The sequence below is a fragment of the Myotis daubentonii genome, chromosome 9 (assembly GCF_963259705.1).
Source record: "Myotis daubentonii chromosome 9, mMyoDau2.1, whole genome shotgun sequence".
NCBI lineage: Eukaryota > Metazoa > Chordata > Mammalia > Chiroptera > Vespertilionidae > Myotis > Myotis daubentonii.
The window spans coordinates 78,319,643-78,333,593 of NC_081848.1; the positions used below are offsets into that span (position 1 = coordinate 78,319,643).

General features: G+C 48.2%; 1 protein-coding gene across 1 annotated transcript in view; it reads right to left on the bottom strand.

Moving 5' to 3' along the window:
- Window positions 1–855: 855 nt before the first annotated feature.
- PPFIA1 (PTPRF interacting protein alpha 1) overlaps window positions 856–13,951 on the bottom strand; it is a 54,860-nt gene continuing 41,764 nt past the window's right edge. Inside the window, exons 25-32 of the mRNA XM_059709790.1 lie at window positions 13,626–13,652; window positions 9,476–9,651; window positions 9,277–9,374; window positions 7,525–7,700; window positions 6,718–6,786; window positions 5,810–5,975; window positions 3,410–3,479; window positions 856–2,182 (exon numbers count right to left, since the gene is read on the bottom strand). Of these exons, the coding sequence (XP_059565773.1) occupies window positions 3,421–3,479; window positions 5,810–5,975; window positions 6,718–6,786; window positions 7,525–7,700; window positions 9,277–9,374; window positions 9,476–9,651; window positions 13,626–13,652 (771 nt within the window). The 3' untranslated portion in view covers window positions 856–2,182; window positions 3,410–3,420. The remainder of the gene's footprint in view (window positions 2,183–3,409; window positions 3,480–5,809; window positions 5,976–6,717; window positions 6,787–7,524; window positions 7,701–9,276; window positions 9,375–9,475; window positions 9,652–13,625; window positions 13,653–13,951) is intronic.

Sequence of the window (13,951 nt, forward strand, 5' to 3'; positions counted from 1 at the left end):
TTTCCTCAGAAGGGATTATTTCTAGGGCCGTGCAACATTCAAAAGCAGGGTCGCCAACCTGTCAGACCTCGCGGACCACAGTGGTCTGCGGACCGCCGGTTGGTGACCGCTGTTCAAAAGGATCAGATCCCTTTGAGAGTCCAGAGTCCAGGACCATCAAACTGACCGGGCCATGGGGAAGCCCCGGTCTCCTCAAGACTGCCTTCCAGGAAAGGACCCCTACGTGAGCCCAGTGGGCCTCAGAGCTGGAGGTTGAGAGGGCCACTGACTGTCAAGGGGGATGCGCCTGTGCAAATCGCTCCAACACAGGCTGGCTCCCTGGGGCTGCTGGAGGAGCAGAGCGTGCTCAGGGCTGCGCCGGGCTCTTCAGGGCTGCGCCGGGCTCTTCAGGGCTGCGCCGGGCTCTTGGGAGCGAGGCTGGGCTCTTTGGGGTCAGCTTGGCCCTTTGGGGCTACGCTCAGCTCAGCGAGAGTGGAGCCCGCCTCTCTACTCCTATAAGGAATCAATGAAGGAAAACATTCCTTAAGGAGCACAAGCTCTGCGGCCCCAGGTACTTACTGCCCTTTGGGACTGGCTCCAGCTGTTCGGGGCTGGGCCAGGCTCTGCCCTTGGGCCGGGGCTTTGTCTGTTCGGGTCTGGGCCTGCGGACTGTTGACATGAGCCCACATTTCCACTCTGCTTCAGTCCCCTGTGCCCTGGTCCTCCCAGTTCTGGTTCCCCTGAGGACGGGCGAGGTCATCTCGGCCTCCAGGGCAAGGGCAGGGACCGCCTGGCCCTCCTTCGGATGACTCCTGAGCCTCCCCACTGGCTTCCGTCATAGTTTCCCAAGGGAGGACAAGGCCCAGAGCTGAGGCGGACAGGGCAGGCCACCCACGCCCACTGGCAGTGGGAAATGCTTTATTGAAAGAAAGCAATAAATAACACTGTGATAAAAAGAGTTCCAAAGTGGACTGTACATACTGTTACATAATCGGGACGTTCACAAAGGGTTACTAGAAAAACAGAAGGGCCACAGCCAACTGTCCAAGTCGCTCGGAGCCGAGAGTGAATGTCGGGACACGCCATCTTCTGTCTCCGCAGCGGCTGCAGAATAAATAATGCACCGTGATCCGCACGCAGCCCCTGCTGGCTGTGCCACGTGCCATTAAAAAAGGGCCCCTGGCTACTCAGACCGTCCAAAATGGCTACATCATCAACCCTAAAAAATGCATGGCTGGGTCCATTCTTTAAACAAGTTTACAAACAAATGTAAAACGATGTTCTAAGTAAGAAAAATAAGGCCTTTATTAGTTGCGCAGCATTATTCTCAGGAGCCCGTGCGTCATCTCTGCATCCACGTCTCTGCGATGTGCGTGTGGCCGCCGTGATTGGTCCTTGTGTGGGGGTGCCGGCGCCTTCCCGGGGCAGAGCCGGAGGCTCCCCACCTGCTTTTTCTTGTCCAGCAGAAAGCTGTCCCCAGCTCACGGCTCTGGCCGTCACTGAAGACGTCTCCAGTCCACAGAGACGAGGCTACAAAGCACTGAGCCGGGCCCGGGAGTTCGTCGTGTTCTGATTCGTCCTTTCAGTCCAAACGTCTAACCCAGGTATCTTCTCGCTGCAGAAGGAAGCATTTCTTGCTAGAAAAGTATAGCAAGGTCAGTCATTAAACTCCAACAGGGACTGCAGGAAACGTCTGCCCATTGCACAGGGATTGCTGTGCAGCTCGGAGAGGCCACCGCACGGTGTCAGGCCGACTTCACAGACCCAGTGAGAGTCTTTTCTCTGCTGTGGCTTATTATCAAAAAATTAAAGTGATAATTACAGAAAATGCATAATTTACAAAAGCCCTACATTTGTTCACAGGATTTTTACATACAAGCATTACAGTACATTCGTTGAAGAGACTAAAATTAGACATAGGGACATGACTTGGTCTGATAGGACATTTATAGCACAGATACACATGAAAAAGTAAGTAACTGTATAAATGAAGGCATAAGTTTACATAAATATAAGAAACATTAGATTCTAAAATATTTTCTTTATGGTACTTGTGAAATTTTCACTGATTAAAAACTCTGTAATAAAATATCTCAGGTCCATATAACAAGTATTGACAGACGGAAGAGTCCATCGAGTTCTAAAAGGCCGTCTCTGCAGGGCTCACGGCTGCAGAGTCACCTGTAGAAGTAGTGTGGATAACCTGCAAACGAAACAGAAAGGCAGCCTTGAGACCATCCACGGGAGGCACTGCCCTCCATGCCCCACCCCCGGGCTCCCGCCTTCCCACTGCCTGCATTCCAGCTGCTCAAGAATTTGGATAAAACACCAAGGACTGCGTGTATCAATGAGACAATTTCTTGACTGACTTTATTTTGGCACATGTCTAAAAGTTGCGAATTTTAAAAAAAGATGACAAGCCCTGATCAGTGTGGCTCAGTTGATTGAGCGTCGTCCTGTGCACCAAAAGGCCACCGATTCGGTCCCCAGTCAGGGCACTTGCCCAGTTTCAAGCTCGATCCCCAGTAGGAGGCGTGCAGGAGGCAGTGACTGATGTTTCTCTCTCACATAGATCTCTCTAAAATCAATAAAAGTAGCCTGGCCAGTGTGGTTCAGTGGTTGAACATTGACCTATGAACCAGGAGGCCATGGTTGATTCCTGGTCAGGGCACATGCCTGGGTTGTGGCTCAATCCCCATTAGGGCGTGCAGGAGGCAGCCAATCAATGGTTCTCTCTCATCATTGAGGTTTCAATCTCTCCCTCTCCCTTCTTCTCTGAAATCAATAAAAATATATTTAAAGATAAAATCAATAAAAGTGTATTAAAAAAAGTGATGAAACCAATCAAATAATCCGGCTGAGAGATGACAACAGAACAGAGCCCTCCATCCAGCCCTCAGAGGGTGACAAGGGCTGCCCCCCGCTACCCGCAAGGGTATGTCCCTCAGGAACTGATCTTGGTGATGGCCATGCAATTCTGTTTTTAAAACCAGTTTCTACATTGAAAGGCTATCAGCAAGTGTCACAGCATGGTACAGAGTCATGAAACAATTCTTTAGGGCTTGTCACCAGGAATGTGTGACAGCCAGCTAGCACCAAGACCTGGGGCCACGCCGGCACACGCACAGTGTGCAGGGACCAGTGCCTGGCACTCTGAACCACCGCCAGCTAAGAGCCGGGTTCCTCTTTTCTGCTGTGTTTGGCCTCCCCACTCCGAAAAGGACGTTAGCAGATACTTAGAAGAAGCCAGCTTTCTCAGGTTTAGGGACAGCAGGCGTGCACATTCTGGCTCCCGTGGCCAATGGCAAGTACACAGCACCAAAGCCACCTCTGTGGCGCAGAGGCCACGCCTCTCCAGGTTTAAGTGCCTAGAGTGGGCGCTCCAGGCCCGAGCCGCCTCAGACCGGCTGCAGGATGCTGCTCTACTCACCACAGGAGGCGTCAGCAGGAGTAAGTCCTGACTGTGGCGGAATCCAGCCTCTGCGCTCCTGACACACTGCCTGCGCGACGCCCCGGGAAGAAGCATGCAAACACAGCGTGCAGTTAGTGTGGGCGTCACACGAGGGCACTGGCACACACGCACACCTGCCACCGCCACCATGAGGGTCCCAGGGAGCCTTCCAGAGGGGGACGTGATGGGCCAGGGAATCTACGTGTCACCAACTGCGGTGCCCCTAAGTGTCTCTGCGTCTCCCAAGCAGCCCTGCAGTCACTGCAAGTTAACCCCCAAACAGTGTCGCTGCATCGGTGACAATTTCACCACGTGCATCTATGTGCACGACTACTTAACGTGATGACTTTCTCCTTAAGCATCCAGAAAAGAGAGCAACTGGATTTTCCTTTCCACCCTAAACGCTGCACCTGTAAGGAGGCGGGAAAGCCCAGCAGTGACGGAGCTGTTACCAGTCCACTGGGGGGAGGCCAGAGTCCAATGCCCACCTCCCAGCACCCTCTCCGTCCGCCTGCCGAAGGACGGGCTGCTCCCCCGGGAGGCCTCAGGGCAGGAAGGGGCCCAGGGGGGTGGTTTCGGGGGGTGGCTAGAGGACAATGACTTATCAAAGGACCTGAAGCCACTGTCAGTTTCTCTGGGAAACAGTGCACACCACGGACTTTTTGGTTAAGAAGCACACTGCAGGGCCCAGGAGATAAGCCCCAGTTCTTCCTTGCAAATCTAAGAAATTTTCAAAAGTATGTAGCAGATAGTCAAGGTTCCCAATTACACATTTTTGGTTTTCCACCAGGAACACATTAGTAACATTCTGCTAAGGTTCCAGGAAGGATGCTAAGACAGCTGGTGCTGCTGCAGAGAATGGACAAGCTTATAAATCCTTCCAATTCCATGTGCCAGGAAACCTGCTGCAATTCATCTTACACGCCCTCATTTCAACAGCCATTAAAACAGCCCATTCAATCAGGTTTATGCCTTAGTTACCATATAGGGTAGAAAGTCGTCTTCCCATATAACATGCTCCCTATACCTTTTCTAGAAATAGTTTTAATTCATCTAAACTCTAATCTCAATATTGCTGTTATTAAGGAAAAGGTGTAATGAGGAAAATAAGAAAGCACCGAGGCTGTTTAATAAGTCAAAGGCCAAATTAAAACTTATGAAAATTATCTGCGTGCTCCTTTAAAGAAAAATGTGACTGTTTAAAAAGCTCCTGGCTCCCCCCGATAAGCATATTAACTCAGAGAGACGTCTTTCTAACAGGAAGGCTGCCCTGCAGCCTGGCCCGCGGCTCGGTTGGCTGGAGCGCCATCCCGCACGTCCAGAGGCGATGGACTCGATCCCTGGTCAGGCACGTATGGAAGGCACCAGATTGATGTGTCTAACATCTATGTTTCTCTCTCCCTCCTGACAAAACAAATAAAAAATAATAACAATGTTCCCTACAAGCCATCCTCATTAAAAGTGTCCAGCTTAGCCAAGGCCTTATTTATATAAATGCACTTTTCTCTGATTTTTACATAGGCAAGTGAGACAAAACTTCTAAACCCACTTATGGGAAGGGCTAGTTAACATGAAAAACAGTAAAACCACATCAGTGCCCTTTTTAACTTCCCTAGGGCCCCCACTTCAGAAACCAGAATGGAGCCATCTGTCACAGGAGCATGAATACTGACTTGTGCCGGCCACACACTGAGAGCTTTATGGGGATCACTCCTCTGGCCATCGCATCAGGCCGATGAGGAGGACCGCTGCACGACCATGTCACAGACGGGGAAGCAGGCGCAGTGCCTGCCGTCGAGCGGGCAGAGCACAGTGGCTGTCCGAGGCCTGATTTGAGACCAGGACTGCAGGGGCAGCGCAGTCAGCAGGACCGGCTCCCGTCTGGGGATGACTCCCCAGGCCTGCAAGGTCTCCATCCCTCTGTGACAGGCAGTGTCGTGGACGGGTCCCAGCAGGGACAGGGAAGAACAGAAAGGGAGCCCTCCCAGGGTGCAGGGTGCAGACTGCTGTTAGGTGGACTTGGCCGTTGCCCAGTGTGGAGAGAGGTCCTGGGAGTAAGTGCTGCGGGCTGAGAGCCACCACACAGCTGCTACAGCGAATTCTAGCGCTGCCTGTCATGCCCACGTCCTCACATGCACGGATGTCCATCTACACGGAGGACACGCAGTGCTTAGCATCATGCGTTGGAAGAATATGAATATTCAACCAGACACGAACATAAATAAAACATTTCCTATTGTTAAACTTTTATAAACAGATGTTAAGATTAATTCTAAAACATGTAAGCCGGGGCATGCAACAGGACTGAAATCCCTCGTAACAGATTAAACGGCCGTGCTCCATCACTACCCACACTCCAGCCACCCAGCGCCCACGTACCGTCCAGCTGCATCTTCTTGGGTGGCACGGAGGGCGAGGACAGGGAGGAGGTGACCCGGAAGTTTGCAGGGAGAGTCTCTGCTGATCCAGCAGCTAAGCCACGAACGTCCTTTGGTCTAAATTTTTTTCTCCAAGAAGGTGCTCTCCTAAAGGTCTTATCATCGTCCTGGAAGGTAAAGGACAGAATACAAAATGACTGTAAAATAAAGGACAAGAAAATAGTGGTTTTCAGCCCTTTGAAATGATGGCTGGACTCGCGGCCGCACTCTCATTCACATGCATCCCACCCGTTCCTGACGACCATATGCCTCGGGGACCGACTGGGAACCTGACTGAGAGGTGGTGGGCAGCACGTGCACCGGAGCCCCAACTGGGCAGAAATCTGCACTGTCCTGGCCGCCGGGGTGATGCTCCTCCCCTCCACCACCACGAGTCACTTCTGATCTTGCAAAAATCACGTCCTAACTATGCAAGAGGACATATCTCTGTCTTAAAAATAGCCATCAAGCTGTAAGGATTCTGTCTTATGCTGGGGTGGAGCCAGCAAGTGCTTCTAACTCAAGTTTCCTTCAGACCCGAAGAAGAGAGTAATAATAGTGCGGGAATCAGTGAGTCATGGTTTTGTACAAGGAAAAATTAACATTTTTATGTTTAACGTACTTCCGAAACAGTCCCCCAAATGTTCCCAACACACAGCTTACAGACTCCATTCCTAGGCTACAACCAATGTTTTATGAACATTTTTGAGGGTTATCAAACGTTAAATAACAAAAAACAACCTATCTTACTGAAAATGTTAGTTTCTTAATAGCTCATTTGTTCCTAAAGTTTTAAGAACAAAGCTTAACTTGAAGTAAACACATCGCCACACTTAGCGAGTCCACTGAAGTTATTAGGCTGGAACTTACTTCATTGAACCGCCTGTCAGTGCCCACGACCAAGAGGTTGTTAAACTCTCTCTCCAGGACAGTGCGAGCCTGAAAGGATAAAACACTCAACTTCAGTCTCACTTGGGAGGGAGGGGTCAGCACAGCACAGCTGTTCTTTCAACCAAGACTTTAAAAACCTTTGAAGGGAGGGAGGGGGAAAGGGAGACAGCCGTTATATTTTCAACAATAAAAACTAAAACAAAATAAATAAAAAACCTTTGAAAAAGCTCCGACTGCCTTGAGCCATGACAGTGACCCAAATCAGGGTTTTCCTGTGGGGTTCCCAGACGGGCTTCTAGGAACTGCAGTGGGAAGGGTGTGTGTGGGTGGTGCAGCCAGGGGAGCGCCATGGGTGGGGGCGGAGTACTGGCAAAGCACATGCATCCTCTCAGAGGAATAAAGAATGTCCTGGCTCTCAAACGAGCCCGCGAGTCAGAAAGGACCAGGCAGGCGGCAGCGCACAGAAACGACTGCCCTCCGTCCGTCCGGCACGTGGAGGGTATGGAAGGTGTTTCTCGTCCACGTAAGGTTGGATATGGATGCGACTTTCATGAGCATGTGGACCTGAATGAAAACTTCCCATTATTTTATCGTTAAGACTCATGCAACCGGACATGAAAAGAGGACACAAATAACGGATCTGAACTGCCACGCCCGGGTTAGGCAGGGAAAGAGGTGCTGCGCTGCTGGAGGGTTTACGTTGTGTCTCCATTTCGGTAACTCGCTGAAGGTCCCGGCCAGGAGAGCCGAGGGGACACGGACTGCGTGAGGCCGGGCGGGCGCTACCTGGGTGTTCTGCGTGGGGATCTGCAGTAGGAGGGCCAGCACGTTGAAATCGAAGGTTTCGTCTAAGGCCATGAGCGCCCCGTGCACCCCGCTCTCCAGGAGGTTGTTTGCGTATTCTTTCAGACCAATAGACAGGACCCAGCGAATCACGCGATCGTTGCTCCAAACAAGCACATCTGCAGGGAACAACAGGATGCAAGTGACTTCAGAAGGCTGTCTCCCTCATGTGTCCCCCGAACCCAGGACCAGGGCTCCTGCATGGGCCCTGATCCCTCAGTGCCTGCCTCAGCCAAAGCTCCACGGGCCAGGAAACACTGCTGAGTGTGCACCAGCCACTCACTGACCAGGGATCGGAAGCAAAAGGACAGACTCCTGGGAATCTGAGTGCTCACCAGGTGCCAACTCGACTCACACACAGACTTGAGATACTTGAAACACGTTCCTCCCATCACAGGAGCTGGCACCAACATGCATGCCTTGCTCACTCAACACAAACTTCCTGCTTATGATCTTGAAGCCATTTTTCTTGTCCCACTTTTAAAAGAGAGAAACGTAAAGATATTCTCCAGAATACTAGGATACTAGGAATTTGGAATTGGGCGGGGGGGTGGGGGGATGGGGGGGGGGAGGCAACAGAAGATCTTACATTATGCAAAGCAATAAATTATTAAATTCGCTCTAAAAATACCTCTCTAAAATACATACAGATGATCATCACTGCTTTCAAAGACAGCTTTTGTCAATTGTAAAAAGATTTAAAATGAATAGAAAAAAACAAGACAGATTTACACATTTAATTTCTAAAGCCCCTTTCTGGATAAAGGACAACACACACACACAGTGAGCGCGGGCTTACAGTTGTTCTCATGAGTCACATCAACTCAAACACAACTAGACTATTCTTCCAATGGGCCATCACCCCCAAAACACGTTCATCTTCCATTTCTTTCTTAGTGAGAGTTGGGGACAGCAGCATTTACAGAGCCATGGAGGATTAAATAAATTAACCCACAAAGAAAAGCATTCTGGTCTCCCGGTCCAACATCTGCATCTTCTCATGCTTCCCCACCCGTTTTCTTTTTCTTAGTATGTTTTTATTGATTTCAGAGAGGAAGGGAGGGGGAGAGAGAGAGATTGAAACATCAATGATGACACGTCCCACACTGGAGTTCAAGCCCACAACTCAGGCATGTGCCCCAACCGGGAATCAAACTGTGACCTCCTGGTTCACAGGCCGACGCTCAACCACTGAGCCACGCCAGCCGGGCCCCACCTGTTTTCTAACAGAAACGCCTTTGCCTTCCTTGCCATAGGAAGCTCCCACCCAGCCTCCAGGCTCAGCTGGAATGTTAGCCCCGCACCATTCCCCCCGCCCTGGGAGCAGGACCACCTGCTCTGTTCTGTGGCTCAAGTTCTTGAGTCAGTGGCCAGAGCAGCATTCACACCTCCATCAGGCGAGTGAAGTGCAGGCTCTTGCCCACCCTGCTCAGCGGTCCTGAAAGTAGTGGGGAGGCACCTGTGTACCCCCACCAGGAAAGGCCGAGTCAGAGGGAGAACATGCACCTTGGTGCACCCAACCACAAACTAAGGATGCACAAGCTTCTCCGGCCGCAGCGGGACCTTGAAAAGCCCTCTTTCTCCCACCCTATCTGTGATGACTCCAGGCTCATCTTCCCCACTCAGAGCCTTTCCTGATTTTTTTAAATATGGGAAGCAGAGACATGCTAAATCAATTAGACATGAGGTACTAGCCTTTTACTTCATTCTGGCTTTCTTCTCTTTTCCTTTCCAGTTCTTTTCGGTCATAATTTAACCTTCGCAGGCACATAATTCCGCACTGGAAACTGTTTCTATTTATTAAAAACAAATAATAAAAATTATAAAAAAAGAGAGAAAAAAATGGCAACAGTCACAAGTCAGCCAAGCAATAAGCACTCTGGCAACGACGTGCCTGTGGAAGCTGTCGACCATCTTCAGCTGCCCGCGCAGGTCCTTCTTGGTCAGGTGGTCCAGCATGCGTGCGTCCACCAGGCACTCCATGAAGTAGCTGCGGTACTGCGGGAGGCCCAGGCTGGGCAGCCACTCGTTGCCGATCCACTCGTGGTTCATGTCCCCGTACGCCAGCGTCTGCTTTCAATAATTGAGTACAATCAGCTCAGAAAAAAACCAGGAAAGAGGTCACAAGAACAGTTTCAATAATCTTTACACTGGATGTTTAGTCTATGACATATTCCCAAAGGCTAAAAACTAAGTACATCATTCTCCTTTATAATATCAAAATCATTTGCTCTCCTGTTAACTACCTTAAAATGTTAGTAAAACTTTATACAAAAGGAATTATACTAATAAGAATCTATGACTCATTTGTGTTTATAAATTGAATCTATTTACTGAACTACAACAGAACTGTAACTGACTATATATTATCTTTCTGGAATACGTTTTATGTGTAATAACATAAAACCAAAGAATGACCATGACTCATGAACAAGTTTGAAGGACCTACCCACCTGTACTCATTAAGTAATCTTCGCTGGCTTTAATTTTAATACTTTGCTTTCTAAATTTTCTTAAAACCTGTTACTTTCAAAATCAGTTAGAAAAGTGAATAAAATTGTTTTAAAAGAATAGATAAAAGAGCTGATGGGTCTGAAAGGAAAAACAGACACACACACAGGCCCACTCTCAGTTCATCACCCTCTACCTCATTAAGGCTGTGGATGCCTCCAGTACCGAGCCCCTGACCTAATGGGCATGTCATAGCGCACTCCACAGCTACAAGGGCATATGGAGCATTCTTCACGACAGACAGAGCTCAATGTACTCACAGAGAATAAAATCATAAAATGTGCTCCAACCTCAAAAGAATTAAATTAGAAATCGATAATAAAAAGGTAAATGAAAACTCCTGAATATTTGGAAAGCAGCATACTTCTAATAACCCATGTGTCAAAGAAGAAATCATAAGAGGAATGAGAAAATATATTAAACTGAGTGAGTGAAAATACAATATATTCAAAAAGTATGGGATACAGCTAAAGCAGTGCCTTGAGGGAAATTAATAGTATAAATACTTATGATATAATTGAGGAAAGGTCACAAATCAATAATCTAAGATTCTACCTGAAAAACCTTGAAAAGAACAAATGAAATCAGAAGGAAGGAAATGAAGCAGAACGAAGAAAAGAAAAAGAGCAGAAACCAATAAAACAGAAACCAGAAAAATAATTAAAAATGTTTTAGAAATAATTAAAATCTGTTTCTTCATAACTATCAATAAAATTGTCTATCTGTGACCCCTGAAAATACAGCCTGCATATCAGATATTTACATTATGATTCACAACAGTAGCAAAATTACAGTTATGAAGTAGCAACGAAAATAATTTTATGGTTGGGGTCACCACAACATGAGGACCTGTATTAAAGGGTTGCGGCATTAGGAAGGTTGAGAACCACTGGACCCTTCACCAGAGTACTAAAACAAAAGACATTACCAATATTAAGAATGAAAGGGGATAAGGGTTCATATCCTATAGATATTGAAAGAATAATAAGGGAAAATTGTGAATAACTTTAAGCAACTCAGACAATCTATGAAAGCCACTGAGTAAGAAGTGTATGACCTCTATCTATTAGAACTTTTTTGTAGTTACAAACCTTTTCACAACCAAAATTTCTGTCCTAAATGGCTTCACAGGTGAATCCTACCTAACAAACATTTATGAAAAAAGAGCAATTCTATATGTAACTGGTGAGAAGAGAACATCTTTATTGGTAGGAGACCTAACAACCCGGGAAATGAATCTACGAGACAGCCGTTACAACTGAAGAGTCCAGTCAAGTTGCAGGATACAAGGTAAAAATATGAAAATGAACTGTATTTCCAAACACTAGAAAGGAACTGGAAACGGAAATTTTAGAAATGCATTCACAATGCCATGAATCGCCACGGACGCCTTGGGTAAATCTAACAGGATAGGTGCAGCTTTGTCCAGAGAAGAAAGGGGCACATTGTGTGCAGTATGTCAGAGACACTGGGGTTCTTCAGCCCGAGACCAAACTAACCCACAGGATGCTGCACGGATCCCTGGACACCGCAACTCTACCTCCTACCATGTTGTTTTGAAAATATGGTCTCTAAGCTATTATTTATTCCAACCAAGCTGAAAGGAATGACTCCAACTCCAACAAGAATGCTCAAATTCTAACAAAAAAAGTTTTACCATTTGCTCTAAACAACCATGAGGGAGAAATACACACTTTTTTGGACACTGTCACAATATCATGTTTTTCTCAGTCTTTCAAGCCTCACTTTCATTTCACAGACACTTAGAGCATGGATATCTGGTACTGCTTTCTTGCTTGCTGAGTATGTAATTCTTAAATTGACACAAAATGCAAAGAAACTTCTAAACAGAAAATTCTATGGAAGCAGAACCCTCCTTATTCTCATCTACTCACTCTAGTCTAGTTACTTCCTCCTGGTCAGCGACGTGAGCTCCTGGGAGGACCGGCTCATCCCAGGGAGTCCCACATCTCCTGGGCTGCCATCACAGGCCTCTGAGAAACGCACGCAGCAGGGTCTCGTGGTCAGAGAATGTGGGCGACAGGAGACAGCCACAGCACAGGGTGTTTTCCCACCATTGGAATGATCACAAATTCAATTCGGACCTTTGAGCTCTGTAGAACGGGGCGCTGGGAGGGCCCAGGGCCGTCCTGCCCCTGCTGCGTCTGGAAGCAGCAGTCTCGTGGGTGGACACACTGATGGTGCCTGCCCAATGGCTGTATCTTGACATGTTCTTCCCCCAGTGCCCACGGGCACCTCGAACTTTCCCGGCGGTAGAGCTGCCGCCGTGGGGCGGCACGGGGTGGGCACCGAATGACTCCCGCACTTGGCAGCACCCGGACCCGCCTCCTTTCCTCTCATCTAAAAGCCCAGTGGCCTTGGCTCACGCCGAAGACCGCATGCTGGCTAATTCTGGCGTTATCAGCACAGCTCGCCCTTGCTTACATTTCCAGAGCAAGAGCAAATGTTCAGCTTATGTAATTTATACGTCGTGCCTCTGATGCAGGGATTTCCTAAGGCAGAGCTCTGCTTCTCACTATAAAGTTCAGTGACATGTAAGGAACTACGAAATGCCCCCTTTTTAATTCTAGTGGTCACCACTGACCCTGTGAAGGTGGACAGGGCATTTACCTGGAGAAGCAGCCAGACCATAGGTGGGGGCGGGGAGCTCAGGGAATCCTGCTCGAGCTCCCCTCTTTTGTTTAGGAAGTTGATGTAACTGGCTTTATTTTAAGGGGACCAATAGGAGAAACAGGAGTGTCAACCATCAACTGTAACTAAGAAAATTCTCATTTAAAATTATTGTTTTTCAGATACACAATCTCCAGATCCGTGTGCAATGCCTTTAAGGAGGCCTCGGGAGAAAAGGCCTGCCCACACCTCCCGGCTCCGAGGTGCTGCTGAAATGCACAGCACACGGCAGTGCTGGCGGACGCAGGAGGGAAGCCACTGCTTAGCACAGCTGCAAACCAGCTGGGACAAAGCTCCCTGGAGCTGAAGCACCAGGAAGTTGAAAATCCAGATGTGCACTAAGTGAGAAGAGGCTGAACTGAGGTTTCCATAGGAAGAAAGCTGTTAGTTAGCTCACACAGTGTTAAGAAAGTACCCACACAGACTCAGAGGTGAGCCTCTGAACCTACTTGTGTTGTTAATTTATTAGAAGGGTTTTCCCATCAGCAGATCTTATAACTACAGTGACCCTACTGTGGACTGAAATATCTAATCTCAGGAGCTGCTGAGTCCACAGGACTTTGCATAAAGGCCACACGTCAGGCAAAGTGATCTATGTTCATGAGAGTGAACCACTGTGTCCCTACGAGAAAGCTGAGAAATGTTCAAAATTGTCCATGAGACATCCTCTCTGCACTCTTGAATCCTATACTTGGCTTTGACTGATGCTTTCAATCATTAACATTATTATGATTAAATTAAGATGTTAAAAACGTCAAGAAAAGTAAATTACAAGTTTTCATACGCCAATTCTTTTTGTTGCTGTACATATAGTGAAGAATAGATTATAGAAAGTCTCCAACCTGAGCCCAGCTTCCCTCCTCATCCTCCTGATGTTACGTGGTTAGGGATGCAAGAGAACATACACATATGGTTAGTACTGTGAGCTTAGGAACGCAAAACAGTGAACGCGGGCAGTACAGCTTCACCAAGGGAAAGCTCAAACAGCACAAGCATCATGCAGAACGCATGCACAACCCACACGCCCTCTCGCATGCAAGGAGCAGGCGTCCATGCCCAGCGCACCCACTGAGGAGGAAACTCGGGTTGGGCCCTCACAGTGGGGGCTAAACTGAGGTCTCCCCTCAAGAGAAAGGAATTCAATCTAAACAGAGCTGGTCTACCAACT